Source organism: Megachile rotundata, chromosome 10 (genome assembly GCF_050947335.1).
Source record: "Megachile rotundata isolate GNS110a chromosome 10, iyMegRotu1, whole genome shotgun sequence".
In the NCBI taxonomy this organism is placed as follows: domain Eukaryota; kingdom Metazoa; phylum Arthropoda; class Insecta; order Hymenoptera; family Megachilidae; genus Megachile; species Megachile rotundata.
Genome location: NC_134992.1, coordinates 11,662,587 through 11,680,161, shown reverse-complemented (window position 1 = coordinate 11,680,161; position 17,575 = coordinate 11,662,587). Strand labels below are relative to the sequence as shown.

Sequence of the window (17,575 nt, the reverse complement as noted above, 5' to 3'; positions counted from 1 at the left end):
AATTCACCAAATTCCAAATCCCCCAGATTCCAAATTCACCAAATCCCAAATCCCCCAGATTCCAAATTCCCGAAATCCCAAATTCCCCAAATCCCAAATTTCCCAAATCCCAAATTTCCCAAATCCCAAATTTCCCAAATCCCAAGTTTCCCAAATCCCAAATCCCAAATTTCTCAAATCCCAAATTTCCCAAATCCCAAATTTCCCAAATCCCAAATTTCCCAAATCCCAAATTTCCCAAATCCCAAATTTCCCAAATCCCAAATTTCTAAAATCCCAAATTCCCCAAATCCCAAATTTCTCAAATCCCAAATTTCTCAAATCTCAAATTGCCCAAATCCCAAATTCCCCAAATCCCAAATTTCCCAAATCCCCCAGATTCCAAATTCCTCAGATCTCAACTTCTGCAGATCCCAAAATCCTCCAATTCCCCAAATCCCCATGCTTCCAATCCCCCACCTCCCCAAATCCCCAACTCCCAAAATTCTCAAACCACAACTTAACAACTTAAGAGACAGAAAGGCACAGTTAAACATTACTTTCATACCTGTATACCATATTCATATGTCAAGTTTGAGGATCCATTTAGGATTGTGATATAATTGCGGTTGCTGAAGAGTGGACAAAAGGAGACAGGTTGAAGAGACACTTGAACATCACTTTCACATATGTATACCATATTCATGTCTCGTCTGAGGATGCATTTAGGATTGTGACATAATTGCTGTTTCCGTAGTTGCGGACAAAAAGAGATAGGTTGAAGGAACAACTTTCGTATATGTATACCGTATTCATGTGTCCTGTCTGAGGATGCATTTAGGATCGACATAATTGCTTGCTGAAGAACAGTCAAAAAAAGATAGGGTCGTAGGGCCAGTTGAACATCACTCTGATCTGATCCACTTAGGATTATAATTAACATTGCTGAAGAATGAACAAAGGTTGAACAGTTGAACGCTAATTTCGTACATTCGTAATGTACCCAAGCACATTTGTAATGAACCTAAGTACATTTGAAACGCGACACAACCTTCTACGTTTGAACCTGTAAATTTAAAGCAGTACCAGAATCACAATTAGCCAGCGAAATAAAAAGCCAGCGACGATAAACGATTAGAGATCGCGATAAGTATAGCCGGCGAGGAGAGAGTTTCTCTCTAGGCTGGCCTCGCGAAACTTGTAATAATAGAGCGCGAAATCGTGGGGGTTGCGGTGCTCGCACGAGTTTCAGCTGTCTAGAAGCGGCTAGCAGAAGTAACACGGCACGTGGCACAGCCACGCAAGCTATTCTTGACTCGGATTTCTGTCGTAGCTTCTTTTTGGTCAGGGGAACAAAAGACTGTGGCGTGCACTGGCCATCGTGGATCAGCCGAGTGCATCCGCGAATCTCTGACTCTAAAGGACAACCAACCAGCCGTTTTACTCTCCTTGCATTACTGACTTACACGCTTCTGGAATTTTTCGATCATTATAGAGCTCGGGTCTCGAGAAATTTTAGGGGATTTTGGAAAATACTTGTGGAGTTGGGGCAATGTATGTGGCAGTGTGCAATGTATTTTTGCGGGTGAGGTATGGACTGGGTGATGTGGATAAGGTGATGTGGACTGGGTGATGTGGATAAGGTGATGTGGACTAGGTGATGTGGACTAGGTGATATGGACTAGGTGATGTGGACTGGGTGATATGGACTAGGTGATATGGACTAGGTGATGTGGACTAGGTGATATGGACTAGGTGATGTGGACTGGGTGATATGGACTAGGTGATGTGGACTAGGTGATATGCACTAGGTGATGTGGGTAAGGTGATATGGACAAGGTGATGTGGACAAGGTGATATGGACAATGTAATATGGACAAGGTGATATGGACAATGTGATGTGGACAATGTGATGTGGATAAAGTCATGTGGACAAAGTCATGTGGACAGGCTCATATGAACATGGTCACATGTGAACAAGGTTGGCTTCGTATGAACAATTGCAACTTGTACATGTTGAGGATATAGTGCAGTTCATGTTAGGTGTCTGTCCATGATATGAAACATACATATAAGCATTTTCACTGGTTGAACACATATGAACTCATATGTGCAAAGCACTCATACGTGCAACTCATATGCACTCATGTGCAAAGTGATACACATACTTGTGATCTAACAGTTACAGTAATAGGACAAATAACAAGTGCAACTATAATGAATATAACAATAATAACAAATAATAACATGTGTAACAACTTAATATACATGTGTATGAATATATATAGTAAGAGTCCATGCACATGTAGCATGCCTGCTTTATAATCTAGCTTGACCTACTGGTACAACAACATACTATAACACAGTATAACATACTATAACATACTACAACATACTATAACATAGATCATGAAGAACTAACCTAACATAACCTAACTTAAGATAGACTATTTGATGGACTACAGCTACTGTACCAGTACCCAGACAGGGGTCACAATATGAGTTGAGCCAAAGGTACACTATTTGATGGACCACAGCTAATGTATCAATAGAGGTCAAGACATAGCTTAACCAAACCTAACCAAAAGTAGACTATTTGATAAACCACAGCTACTGAACTCATCTACCAGCCCCAGATGTCATAACATAAGCTAACATAACCTAACCAAAGGTAGACTATTTGATGAACCACAGCTAATATACCAGTAGAGGTCAAGACATAACCTAACCTAACCAAAAGTAGACTATTTGATAAACCACAGCTACTGAACTCATCTACCAGCCCCAGATGTCATAACATAAGCTAACATAACCTAACCAAAGGTAGACTATTTGATGAACCACAGCTAATATACCAGTAGAGGTCAAGACATAACCTAACCTAACCAAAAGTAGACTATTTGATAAACCACAGCTACTGAACTCATCTACCAGCCCCAGATGTCATAACATAAGCTAACATAACCTAACCAAAGGTAGACTATTTGATGAACCACAGCTAATATACCAGTAGAGGTCAAGACATAACCTAACCTAACCAAAAGTAGACTATCTGATAAACCACAGCTACTGAACTACCAATCCCGAGGTCATAACCTAACCTAACCAAAGGTAGACTATCAGAGGGACCACCGTACCAGTCTCCACCTCATTTATTTTTACGTTTATCACCGTAACGAATCATCGTGATCCAGCGATTGTGGTACGATCAAATCGATTTCGCCACGAATGGTCGCGGAACGACGTTTGTCCAAGAGGTGGCGAAACACCGAAATAGAAGCGGTGAAGTGGCTAGAGTTACGACGGATGATTTATCGCTCGACCCTCCCCGTTTCGGAGGCGATGCTGGAAGGACGCGAGCTTTGTATTATTCATAGCCGCGATCAAGGCCAGAGGTTGAAACGAACGATATGCAACGGGGATTAAGGATTATGCGGACGATGCTTATCAGCGAGCACAAAGATCGTATTCTGGAGCGAGTCACGGACAACGAAGCTGTGTCGAGAATAACACTCGACGCCTAACGCGAGTTGCTTCTCGTACACTTTTTGTTGCGCGGGACAAATCGGGACGTGGGTTCTATCTCTTCTACATTGGGAAAATCGGGAGACGACTATTTTTCACTATGTATGTCAGTGATGTGTAAAAAAATTCTACGTGGATGCAAAAATGTATTAGGTGTTTAAAAAAAGATGGAACATGACGAAGAGTAGAACTTGGTGAAGTATCACGATTACATTACTCGAAGATTTTGGACAAAGATCTGAACAATAAAATGACCTTGAGGTGAACAATAAAATGACCTTAAGCTGAACAATAAAATGACCTTGATCTTGGAACCCAACAAATCGTTCACCATAATTAATTTGCTAATTCAAGAAGACAATGATAAAGAACTGGTTAAAATTGAATCGTCTTCCTGGAAAATGTAGGTGTAGAATGGAGTGCACGTGGTACGTTTTCATGAAAATATAAGAGTACAAGACGTGGTCATAAACCTCGTAACCCTGAACCGTGACTCACATCGAGTTCAGATCAAGCCAAGTTCAGGTTCAAATTATAAACGGGATTATTGGTAAACGTAGGCTGATCGAATCGTCGATTCATAATTCTACCGGAGAATTTATTACTAGATCGAGTAAGAAATACTTTTTTCTTTCTAATCCTGGAGGGTGTTCTAATTGTCTCGGGAATTGTGTTAATGGTGAATATTTTTGAATAGAAGAAATTTGGGAAGGTTTTTAAATTTAGTTGGTAATTTAAGGTTCAAATGTTTGAAATTCCATAGTTATCGAATTTCCAAATTCCCCAATTCCTTGATTCTTAAATTTCTGAATTTCTTAAATCTCTAAATGCCCAAATTTCCATATTTCCAAATCTCTGAATTTCCTAAATTTTCATATCTGCGAATCCCTAAATTCCCTAGTTCCCAAATTTCCAAATTCCTCAGTCCCCAAATTCTTAAAGTCCCAAATCCCTAAATCCTCCAAATTCCATATTTCCAAAACTCTAAATCTCCAAATTTCCTGAAGTTCCAAATCCACCAATTACCACATACCTCAACTTCCAAATCCCTAAATCTCAAAATCTCTAAACCTCCAATTTCCTAAATTCCCTGGTTCCCAAATTTCCAAATTCCCAAATTCCCAAATCCCTCAATCCCCAAATTCTTAAACTTTCAAATTCCTAAATCCCCAAACCTCCAATTTCCCAAATTCCCTAGTTCCCAAATTTCCAAATTCCAAAATCCCTCAATTCCCAAATTCCTAAACTTCCAAATCCTTAAATTCCCAAATCTCCAATTTTCCAAATTCCCTAGTTCCCAAATTACCAAATTCCTAAACTCCCAAATCCCTAAATCCCTAAATCCCCAAATCCCCAAACCTCCAATTTCCCAAATTCCCTAGTTCCCAAATTACCAAATCCCCAAATCCCTAAATCCCCAAATTCCCAAATTCCTAAACTCCCAAATCCCTAAATCCCTAAATCCCTAAATCACCAAATCCCAAACCTCCAATTTCCCAAATTCCCTAGTTCCCAAATTTCCAAATTCTCAAATCCCTAAATCCCCAAATTCCTAAACCTCCAATTTCCCAAATTCCCTAGTTCCCAAATTACCAAATCCCCAATTTCCCAAATTCCTAAACTCCCAAATTCCTAAACTCCCAAATCCCTAAATCCCTAAATCCCTAAATCCCTAAATCCCCAAACCCCCAATTTCCCAAATTCCCTAGTTCCCAAATTTCCAAATTCCCAAATCCCTCAATCCCCAAATTCCTAAACTCCCAAATCCCTAAATCCCCAAATCCCCAAACCTCCAATTTCCCAAATTCCCTAGTTCCCAAATTCCCAAATCCCCAAATTCCTAAACTCCCAAATCCTCAAACCTCCAATTTCCCAAATTCCCTAGTTCCCAAATTTCCAAATTCCTAAATTCCTCAATCCCCAAATTCCTAAACTCTCAAATCCCTAAATCCCCAAAATTCCACATTTCCAAATCCCTCAATCCCCAAATTCCTAACCTTCCAAATCCCAAAATTTCCCAACCTTCCAAAATCCCCAAATTCCCAAACCTCCAACCCCGAATTCCCCAAACATCCAAACCATGAAACCAAGTGCCATAACCGAGAGCCACTCGGTCTACAGCCCACTGCGCGGCACTAAAACTATTAGTAAACCCAGAGGTACCATCCGAGACAAAAATCCTAGCGACAACGCTAGTTCTCGGTAGTCTGTTTTTCCAGGAGGGTGTCTCGCGTAGGAACGCGATAAACGGTCGTCTCGAAAAACGAAGAGGCGGAGAAAAATACGAGCGACGGGGAAGGCGGTGAATTATGGCAGACAAATTGGTCGGTTGCTTTAGACGGCCACAGTTGGATACAGATATTCATAGCCACTTGACCCGAATGCACGGTAAAAGCAGCCACGCGGGGGAGAGAGAAGCCTAATAAAACGTAAAATACGGGGTGTAAGCTGCATTTCATTACTACCGCGAGGGGTGCATTTCCTCCGGTTCGAATTGATACGTCTTCCTTCGACCCGTTCTTTCTATCGTCCGCTTATTCGCCGTTTCCTGCTTCCTTCTTGCGATTTAGTTCCACTAGAACATTTTCCTGGAGCTACTCTCGTCTCGACAATTTTACGCTGGTTTTATTTCTTCTTTTCGCGGAGTAGAATGTGTCTGTTTTTTAGAATGTCCTTTGTCATAACTGACTCGCAATTTAAAAGCAAACTTTTCTTACATTTTTTGTATGTTTGAATTTTTTGAAACGAGACACTGGTCGAATGGCGAAATAACAAAATCGTAGATGGGGTTGTAAGAGTAAAATATTAACCCTTTGCGCTCGAGAGGTGACTCTCAGTCACCATTTTATTTAATACAATAATTTAAAAGAAGCATTTTTTAAACGATTCTATATGACACGTGAGATAAACACAGTGAAAGAAACAATAGTGGGAATTATTGGTAGAGAAATAATAACCTCAAAAGAATTCATTTAACTTTTTAAATAAGTTTTAAAGTTGCTGTTTGCAGTCAAATTACCTTCGAGCGCAAAGGGTTAAAAATGAAACAATAAAATAAAAAATGGCAGTACAAACAGAATAAGAGAGGTACATAAAGAATAGAATAAAATGGTAGTGAATGTACCTGATTTCGTCTGATCTCTCGGCCTATCGAAGTTAGAATAACAAAATGGTAGAACAAAGTACATTATTTCATATAATCTCTCCAGCTATAAATAATGAAGGATAGTAATATGCAGTAACTAAAAGCAAAGATTTGAGTCCAAAAAGCAGTGTCCCAGAATCCAAAGTACATCGAAAAAGCGTTCTTTCGGTAGTTTCCGTAGATTCAAGAGCCCGGAGAGAAAAAGTGGAAGAACGATCACGAAACTGGGCAGAAGTTTCGCAGGCTCGATCGATCGGCAGGGAAGCAGCGGATATATATACCTTCGGTAACGAAGCCGAATTTCGGCAACGAGCAAACGGACGACACGGTTCTATCCGAGGAAAAACGATCGTTAGGAGAGCAGACAACTCCAACTTTCCAATAAATCAGCCCCGCGAATCAAGGTCTGGGTTTAATCGAACGTAGCGACGCGGCAGGCAGCGTAATTAATTGCTACGAGTTTAAAGTCGAGCCACGATTAAGTAAACGCGATATTATCTTGTCTTGAAGAATTATAGCATCGTCTGGCTTGATAATATTCATAATATTTAATTAGCAGGGACCGCGAATAGAACTGCTTTCAGGATGTTCAGTGATTAACAGTCGATAACATTGTATGCGGAGAGTGCTTTAAGGAATAATGTGGGCTTGTTTCGATGGTGGTGGTGTGGGTATACTAGGTTGTGTAATTATCCAAATTTTTCATGTTTATATATTTTTTAATTTATAGGTGTCTAAATGCTTAAATTTCTAAATTTCTAAACGTTTAAATATCTAAATATCTAATTAACTAATTATCTAATTGTCTAATTGTCTAATTGTCTAAATGTTCACCTGTCTGAATTTCTAAATATCTACATATCTAAGTGTCTACATGTCTAAATTTTTAAATCCCTAAACTTCTCAACTCTTAAATCCTTAAATTCATGAACTCCTAAATTCCTCCATCTTCAAATACCTAAATCCTTAAATTCTTAAATTCCTAAATTTCTAAACCCCTAAATTTCTGAATTCCTAAATCCTAAAATTGCCAAATTACAAAGTTCTCAAATCCCAAAATTACCAAATTTCTAAAATTTCCAAATCCCCACCCTTCCAAACCTCCACTTCTCAAAATCCGAGAATTTCCAAATCCTCCAAATCTCAAATTTCCCAAATCCCGAATTCCCCAGATCCCAAAATCCCCAAATTCCAAACTCCCCAAATTCCAAATTCCCCAAATTCCAAATTCCCCAAATCCCCAATTCCCAAATCCAAAATCCGCTAGATTCCAAATTCCCCAAATCCACAAATCCCCAAATTTCAAATTCCCCAAATCCCCAAATACCCAATTCCCCAAATCCCAAATTCCTCAAATCCCAAATTCCTCAAATCCCAAATTCCCCAAAACCCAAATTCCTCAAATCCCAAATTCCCCAAAACCCAAATTCCTCAAATCCCAAATTCCTCAAATCCCAAATTCCCTAAATCCCAAATCCCCCAGATTCCAAATTCTGCAGATCCCAAAATTCCCAAATTCCCAAAATCCCCAAATTCCCAAATCCCCAAAATTCCCAAATCCCTACCCTTCCAATCCCCCACCTCCCCTTAACCCCAACTCCCAAAATTCTCACACCACAACTTAACAAATGACCCAGATCCAATCACAGCCCCCAATAAACACATCTAATGAAGTTAAAACACTAATTAGTCGATAAGTTATAATAGCGTGTAATTACGTGCAGGTACCGCTGTACCGTTACTCTATATCAGCATATAAATTAATAATTCCATAAAAAAGTGTTTTCATTGGCTCACTTTTGATCGTTTTGGTAAACTAGTCGTTGAACGTGTATCGTGCCAGTTCGACCGTGAATATTAATTATCATATTTTTCCTCTCTCCGTACGAGCGGATAAAGAGAAGAAAATGTTCGTCGGCGCATACGTTTGAAGGGAAATTAAACGCTCGTCCTTGGTCGAGACGCTTTCTTTCGAGACCCGCTGATTTCATAAAGAGCTCGCGTTTTTCGTTAAACACAGACCGTTTTCGCTAATGAAATCCGCTCCGGGATGCCTCGCCAAAGAAAAGCGACTGGAAATTAAAAGCTGTCCGGCTACCTCGCCGTTAATCGATTTCCCGTTCTCGTTTCCGTTGCAGAAATTCCATTCACGTTGAATCGATACTTCGTTCGAAAAAATTTTTACAAATTTTATATTAGCTCTCAAACCTTTATCTATTAAGAGTATAACTATATTCATCCACATAGTCAAATTATTAAAATTAGCAAATTATTTAATAGTCAAGTTAAATATTACACAAGAAACTGAAATATTTCCTAAAGAGTTCCTGAAGAGCCTTTGTCGAAACGCAAGGAACTATCGGTTCTCCGTAAAGAAATATTTTGTTTATCGCGCGAATCAGTAATTAAGCGGCGTTACCCTTGGCGGAGCGATGGAACGATTCGAAAACAAGGTCCAACCCCTTTAGCTCGCGGCAGCCATTCTTCGTGGCATCATCTCTTATTAAATCTCTGCATGAAATTATTATTAAGCGTGCACTATCGTAGCGTCGACGATCCTTCGAGGTACTTCGGTTTATTAAGGGCTAACGTCTAGAGAAAACATTATCCGGATCACTGCTCTCCCTGCGCGCGTACTGTGCTATACTCTCTTCAATTTAGATTCATCTATTAATCTCTTACATATTAATTTCCTTCTTTCTTATCTGCAAATTGCAATTTGATAATTTATGTAGATGTTTTTGATGTTTAGATTATGTGCTGTTTAGTATTATTTGGTGTTAGGTGTCTATGTCTGTGGGATGTCTGAAGGATGCGTAGAAATGTATGGACATATGGATACAGATATAGACATAGACATAGACAGGTATATACGTATTCATAGACATAGACAGGTATATACGTATACACAGACATATACATACATATATACACATATACATACACATATGCATACATATATTCATATAGACATGTACATACGTACATATGTACACATATGCATACACATATGCATACATATATTCATATAGACATGTACATACATACATATACATATACACATATGCATAGACATATGCATACATATATTCATATACATACACATGTATACACACATATACATACATACATACATACACATATGCATACACATATATACACACATATACATTCACACATACATACACATATACACATATGAATACACATATATACACATATGCATACACATATGCATACACATATGCATACATATATTCATACACATATGCATACATATATTCATATACATATGCATACATATATTCATATACATACACATATGAATACACACATACATACACATATACACAGACACATACATAGATATATACATAGACATATACATACACATACACATATGTGAAAGTATGGTCAGATATTTGTAGTACAAAGAAAGTATATAATTGTTCGATTAAGATTCCTCACGTTCCATACGATGACAACGGTAACAAACCCAGAGGGTGGTTCGATTAGTCTTCGAAATCGGTTTCGATAGGATCGTTCGTAGCCGAGCTTCCCGGCATTCCGAGGATATTGATTTCAGCCACGATTCGCCAGGATGCTCCACAAACCTGGAGGCGGTTGCACTAGGGATAAATCCCCCGGGGAAGGGAGAGCCTCGCCAGGGAGAAAACGTGAGAAATCGCAACTGAGGGGACGTTGCCGAGCTTATCTGCTATCTTGTCGATTATTGAAAATCGACTGTGGTAGTCCGCGAACAGCCGGGGACAAAGTGGTGTCGAGTAAGGGGACGCGAATCTATCGAAGCTAGGAGGGAAAAAACGATCGACATAAAACAGTTGTCCTGAAAATTTATTGCCGCTCATTCGAGATTGATCATTCCGGCGAATCAATTTCATGCATGAACTTGTACCGTGGAGTTTTATGAGCGTTTTATGGTTGCAGAGTTCATCTTTTTATATTTGTGTGGTTACGAGAGGGAGAGGGTTGTAAAACCGATTCCATCGTAATTACTCTGGATAAATTAACCAGAAAAATCCACGATACTCAACGCGTCTACGGTAATTGATTAAGCTTGAGAGATTTTCCGCGATGATCGATTCTCGTTTAAATCCACGAAGCCGAGCTCCGAAAGGAATAAGTGGAGCGTGGGAGGAAAGGGACACGTATACCGGTGATTTACTCGGTCTATTGTGTAGGAACAAACATTTGTACCTCGTCGGACGGTATCTCAATTATAAGAGGGTATCTAGCATGCAGAGTCTCGACCGCTCGTCTATAATTATCCGACCTCTGTTCGGCTATCGGGGAACTTGAACCTATCGCAATAAACAACCGGACGATAAAAAAATGCGAATTCTCGAGACGGTACGTCTAGCTCAGGAATATTGGCCGGTACACGCCTCCTAAATTTCCTTATCAGAGCCCACGCTCGACTGTAAGCCGCCTAAGGGTGAGATTGCTCTATAAATCATGCTTGCACGCTAGAAACAACGAAGAAACCGCGAGTGCTTTCTTCGCGCTATTCAAATTTCATCTTCAAATTCTATAGGTCTCAAAATCACTGGATTCATAAGTTTGTTGTTCAGTATGTTCACATATTGAAGTCCGAAATGTCCATATATGGGAGTCGCAAATGTTCACATACTCAGGTCCCAAACTTCCACATATTTAAGTCCTAAATGCCCACATACTGAAGTTCCAAATGTCCACATACTCAAGTCGCAAATGTCTACATACTCGAGTCCCAAACTTCCACATATTCAAGCCTTAAATATCCACATACTGAAGTTCCAAATGTCCACATACTTAAGTCGCAAATGTCCACATACTCGAGTCCCAAACTTCCACATATTCGAGTCCCAAACTTCCACATATTCAAGCCCTAAATGTCCACATACTGAAGTTCCAAATGTCCACATACTCAAGTCGCAAATGTCCACATACTCGAGTCCCAAACTTCCACATATTCAAGCCCTAAATGTCCACATACTGAAGTTCCAAATGTCCACATACTCAGGTCCCAAACTTCCACATACTCAAGTCCCAAACTTCCACATATTCAAGCCCTAAATGTCCACATACTTAAGTCGCAAATGTCCACATACTCGAGTCCCAAACTTCCACATATTCAAGCCCTAAATGTCCACATACTCAAGTTCCAAATGTCCACATACTCAAGTCGCAAATGTCCACATATTCAAGCCTCAAACTTCCACATATTCAAGCTCTAAATGTCCACATACTCAAGTTCCAAATGTCCACATATTCAAGTCGCAAATGTCCACATACTCGAGTCCCAAACTTCCACATATCCAAGCCCTAAATGTCCACATACTGAAGTTCCAAATGTCCACATACTCAAGTCGCAAAGGTCCACATACTCGAGTCCCAAACTTCTATATATTCTATTCCTAAATGTCCACATACTGAAGTTCCATATGTCCACATACTCAAGTCGCAAATGTCCACATACTCGAGTCCCAAACTTTCACATATTCAAGCCCTAAATGTCCACATACTGAAGTTCCAAATGTCCACATACTCAAGTCGCAAATGTCCACATACTCGAGTCTCAAACTTCCACATATTCAAGCCCTAAATGTCTACATACTGAAGTTCCAAATGTTCACACACTCAAGTTCCAAATGTCCACATACTGAAGTTCCAAATCTCTACATATTGAAATCCCAAATGTCCCCATCCTCCCCAAACTAAATTTCTAAACTTCTCCCAAATCCTTAATAGCCCAAATCTCCAAATCCCCGAATTCCACTGCACCATAAATTTCTGACTTTCCATTGGTATCTCCATGTGCTCGATCTTCTCATAATCTCTCCATCGAGATACATTTGTCCGGTGGGTATCTCGGTCCGGGATCGGCGAGGAGAAAGATTCGTTTTCGTCGGTAAATCACGCAAGGCGTGAACGAAACGGACAGTTCCAGTAACCGGGTTAGCATAGTCGATTGAATAAAGCACACACGCATACACATGTCTGTGTCCCAGGGGTCCGGAGGCCTGTCTAATATCGTTTGAACGGTGAACGCCCCCGGTGACACTTTTCGAGCGGCTATCAAGCGAGCGGAACCACTCTCGCCAGCTGGTCAGGTGGATGCGAATAAACGAGCCGTGCCACGAATGCCTCCGAGAGAGGATTTAGATGTAACTGGCTTCCAGCCGCGAAGGTGAAAAAAGAGAGAGAAATAATATGGTCTCCGCGGGAAGCACGAGTGGGCGGCACAATTGCCCGTACCGAGGACAATTATATCTGTCCAGCTCCCATGGACAATGCTTCCCTATGGAAACTGTTATCGTGGGCTGTTACTTACAGTCTTCCCTCTTTGTTTCGTGTTTTCTGGACGATCGTAAACCTCGGCTGCCTCGTTTTTCTCGGTGTCGTTACCCAGTTCGATCGCTGTCGTTTTGCCAATGTTCGTGGAAATCCTATTTACATTACGTGTTGCAACCGATCTGGGTATTTTCGCATCTTTTAGTAGGAAACGTATGAACGATATAATGTAATGGAGGGACATCTGTGGCAATATAACTTGGCTGTTATTAATGTATCTCTGTGATAGATCGTCACGACTCAGGTCTTTCTTGGAAAGGGATGTTGCAATATTCCTGTGTTTCTAGGCCTCTGTTTCTATATTTTAGATCCTTGTATTCGTTTCTAGCTTCCTGTCTAGATTCCCTAAGTCTCTATACCCTGTATTTTTTATAATGTCAATAGACATATGTATATATGTATACATATGTATATGTACATATTGTATATGTATATGTATATGTATATGTATATGTATATGTATATGTATATACATATATAATTGTATATGTATATATACTATTACATATATGTAACACATGTAATATACATATGTCTACATATTACATATATGTAACGCATGTAATATACATATGTCTACATATTACATATATGTAACACATGTAACATATCATATGTAACACAAATTGCGAACGTATGATATTTCAACACATCGCTACTCTCGAGTGTTGTTACCTCGAGTTCCGAAAGAAAAGATAACAGTGAATGGTCTAGGACAGGGGATGTCAGCATGACTGATCTCAGAGGCGAAAGTTATCGAAACGTTCGAAAGTGGAAAATCGAATCGTAGAGATAAAAGGGAGTTGAAGATTCGACAGGGTCGAAGGGAATTTGGTTTGATGTATAATGTGGGATGCGGTGGAGTTTATGAGGTTGTCATTGGTATCTATGTTTCTGTTGCAGGTAACAACCGTGCCGGACGAGGGCGAGAACAGCTTTAAAATGCCTCGAGCTTCCGTTGTACACATGACTTCGACGGCGACCAGACCGCAGCACATGTCACAGGTATCATTCTGTCTCCCTTATTTAACCCCCTAACCCTAAGGTTAGGTCTTTACAATTGATCTCTTTTACAATTACGTCAAACTATTGCTGCAATGTTGAGTCAAAAGAAATATAGTCATATTTTGAATCTAGAGATCCTTGATTATGCAAATTGCTGTTCCAAACTAATTCGTGCTGCGAATATAATTTTGATTTACTATATCTGAAGTGTAACGATAAGTCAGAAGATTAATAGGTAAAACAGTCGCTACTTTCGATTCACCAGTATTCAATTGCAATTTGCAGGGTAATTATTCGAATTTAGATAAAGTTCTGAGTCGATTCGTTCCACTTTAATTTCGCTCCCAATTCGTTCGAAATGGCAGAGTGGCAGATAACGAAAGGTAAGATCCGTGATCGTTCGAAAGGGAAGCAGACTTTATCGTACTTATTTCGACGACTTACATCCATCTGGTCCCGGTATTCCTCGAGTAATCCAAATCCAGCGAGCGAGGCGAATCTTTCCATCTTGGCATGGATCCATATTGATATGCAAATACCGAAGGATAGCTGCGAGCTTAATTGAGTGGTCCGGCTTAAAATGCATATCGAGCAAACCAGCCAGCCGGTATCTAAACTACTTTCCTCGTTACTCCTTTGGAGATCCAGGAAATTTTCTCATTTTCGAGGTTGCAAATTCAATGCTCACATTTTCGAGATATCATTGCGAGAATTTGAGGTTTGTACAGGACTGGGTTTGTGGTTGTTAATTTTGCTATTCGAGTTTGTGGTTTCGAGGTGTTCTATGATGTTCGAAATTAAATTTCTATGTCTATCATACCTAGAGTGCGAAATTTCTATGAACCCAAATTTCCGAGCTATCAGGTCCTTACATTCTTAAATCTCTAACTCCCCCAAATTGCTGCACTCCCAAATTTCAACGTCTCCAAGTTTCCAACTCCCCCAAATTTCTACACCCCCAAATTTCTATTTTCCCCAATTTCCTACGCCCCCAAATTTCCAAGCTAGCAAATTCCCACCCTCCCAAATTTCTACGTTCACAAATCTCTACACCCCCAAATTTCTATTTTCCCCAATTTTCTACGCCCCCAAATTTCCAAACTAACAAATTCCCACCCTCCCAAATTTCTACGTCCCCAAATCTCTACACCCCCAAATTTCTATTTTCCCCAATTTCCTACGCCCCCAAATTTCCAAGCTAGCAAATTCCCACCCTCCCAAATTTCTACGTCCCCAAATCTCTACACCCCCAAATTTCTATTTTCCCCAATTTCCTACGCCCCCAAATTTCCAAGCTAGCAAATTCCCACCCTCCAAAATTTCTACGTCCCCAAACCTCTACGCCCCCAAATTTCCAAGCTAGCAAATCCCTACACTCCCAAATTTCCAACTCCCACAAATCTCTACACCCCCAAATTTCTATTTTCCCCAATTTCCAACGCCCCCAAATTTCCAAGCTAGCAAATTCCCACCCTCCCAAATTTCTACGTCCCCAAACCTCTACGCCCCCAAATTTCCAAGCTAGCAAATCCCTACACTCTCAAATTTCCAACTCCCCCAAATCTCTACACCCCCAAATTTCTATTTTCCCCAATTTTCTACGCCCCCAAATTTCCAAACTAACAAAATCCCACCCTCCCAAATTTCTACGTCCCCAAATCTCTACACCCCCAAATTTCTATTTTCCCCAAACCTCTACGCCCCCAACTTTCCAAGCTAGCAAATCTCTACACTCCCAAATTTCCAACTCCCACAAATCTCTACACCCCCAAATTTCTATTTTCCTCAATTTCCTACGCCCCCAAATTTCCAAGCTAGCAAATTTCCACCCTCCCAAATTTCTACGTCCCCAAATCTCTACGCCCCCAAATTTCCAAGCTAGCAAATTCCCACCCTCCCAAATTTCTACGTCCCCAAATCTCTACGCCCCCAAATTTCCAAGCTAGCAAATCCTCATCCTCCCAAATTTCTACGTCCCCAAATTTCCATCTCCCCAAATCTCTATGTCCCTAAATTTCTACGCACCCAAATCCCCACCCTCCCAAATTTCTACGTCCACAAATTTGAAACCTCGAACTCGCTAAATTCCCTAAACAAAACTCACACCTCCCCAATATAAAAATCTGAAGACCAAATTTTGACCCCTCGAAATTCCTCATCAGAACCCAGGTGATAGAAATTAGTCTGAAGTGTACTAAAGGCACTATCTCGAGCTGACCGGGCATTTTCATAATACGGGCGTTCTAAAGACTTTCAAAGCTCTTTTTCCGGGGTATTTCTTTTCGCCGGCAGGTTGCACAGGGTCGGCTAACAGTTTTAAGCTAATGGCTCTCTCGGTTAACTTCGACCTAACTCCGGACACATCCTCCGCCGGCGTAAACGAGCTTTTAACATCGTGCTACTGGGGGGAAAAAGCGCGCACGGGAAAACGTGCAACCACTCGGGGAAATTCATACTCTAGCCCTGTACCGGAGCTGGCTCGTTCAACTTTTAGTCGTCTAACGGTGCTCGTACAGCGTCCGTTGCTCGTTTCGCTATCGTCTGTCTACGAGACTCGGCGTGTTTTACGAGCCGCTTAACTTTCGCGAGCTCTCTCGTCTTATATTGTAAATGTTTCTGTCGTCCGACGAACAGATGCGAGCAACGTTTATTATTAACCCTTCAACAATCGTAGCCTAGATCTACAGACACTTCAACTACCGTGTGTCGACTAAAATTAGGCGGTCGACCTTTTCACATCGACATCTTTCGTAGTCGATTTTTACTCTTTTCATTAGTGTACATAAATATCTTTATGCGGAAAAAAGTACCTTTGATTCAAATCTTATGAGGTTTGGTTTGAGAGTGTGTGTGTGTACCTGTGCACATGTGGACTACATGTGTGTAATATATGTGTGTGTCGATGTATGTATGTACGTATGCATCACACATGTGTCTCGCATATATGACATTTGGTTTGAGAGTGTGTATGTATGTACCTGTGCACATGTAGACTACATGTGTGTAATATATGTACGTGTCGATGTATGTATGTACGTATGTATCATGTGTCTCGCATATATGACATTTGGTTTGAGAGTGTGTGTGTGTACCTGTGCACATGTGGACTACATGTGGGTAATATATGTACGTGTCGATGTATGTATGTACGTATCACACATGTTTCTCGCATATGTGACATTTGGTTTGAGGGTGTGTATGTATGTACCTGTGCACATGTGGACTACATGTGTGTAATATATGTATGTGTCGATGTATGTATGTACGTATGCATCACACATGTGTCTCATGTATATGATGTGTGTATGATGCACGTATGATATGTGGATGGTGTATGTATGATGCATGACATATGTGTATGTATGTATGTATCTGTATATGTAAAACATATGATATGATGTATGGCATATGTATATGTAGAACATATTTTTATTTAAATACATGCATGTATGTTGAACACATGTATGTATAAATACACATGTATAATATATACTCATATGTTGAGATCCACATTGAATACATTCTAGTCCTCATGAGAACAAAATCCAAATGATCATTCTATTCCAA

General features: G+C 40.2%; 2 protein-coding genes across 5 annotated transcripts in view; one reads left to right on the top strand and one right to left on the bottom strand.

The window, feature by feature from the left end:
• Positions 1–17,575, bottom strand: part of LOC100877192 (Mediator complex subunit 20) — a 149,841-nt gene that overhangs the window by 109,435 nt on the left and 22,831 nt on the right. The gene's annotated exons all lie outside the window — the stretch shown is intronic.
• Positions 1–17,575, top strand: part of LOC100877081 (facilitated trehalose transporter Tret1) — a 124,830-nt gene that overhangs the window by 85,372 nt on the left and 21,883 nt on the right. For 2 of the 4 annotated variants that reach the window (XM_003700300.3, XM_012298575.2), the window contains exon 2: positions 13,907–14,008. In XM_003700300.3, the coding sequence (XP_003700348.2) occupies positions 13,907–14,008 (102 nt within the window). Of the gene's footprint in view, positions 1–1,728; positions 3,933–5,455; positions 5,948–13,906; positions 14,009–17,575 lie in introns of those variants that run through there. The other 2 variants (XM_076536258.1, XM_076536259.1) reach the window with 2 other exon arrangements.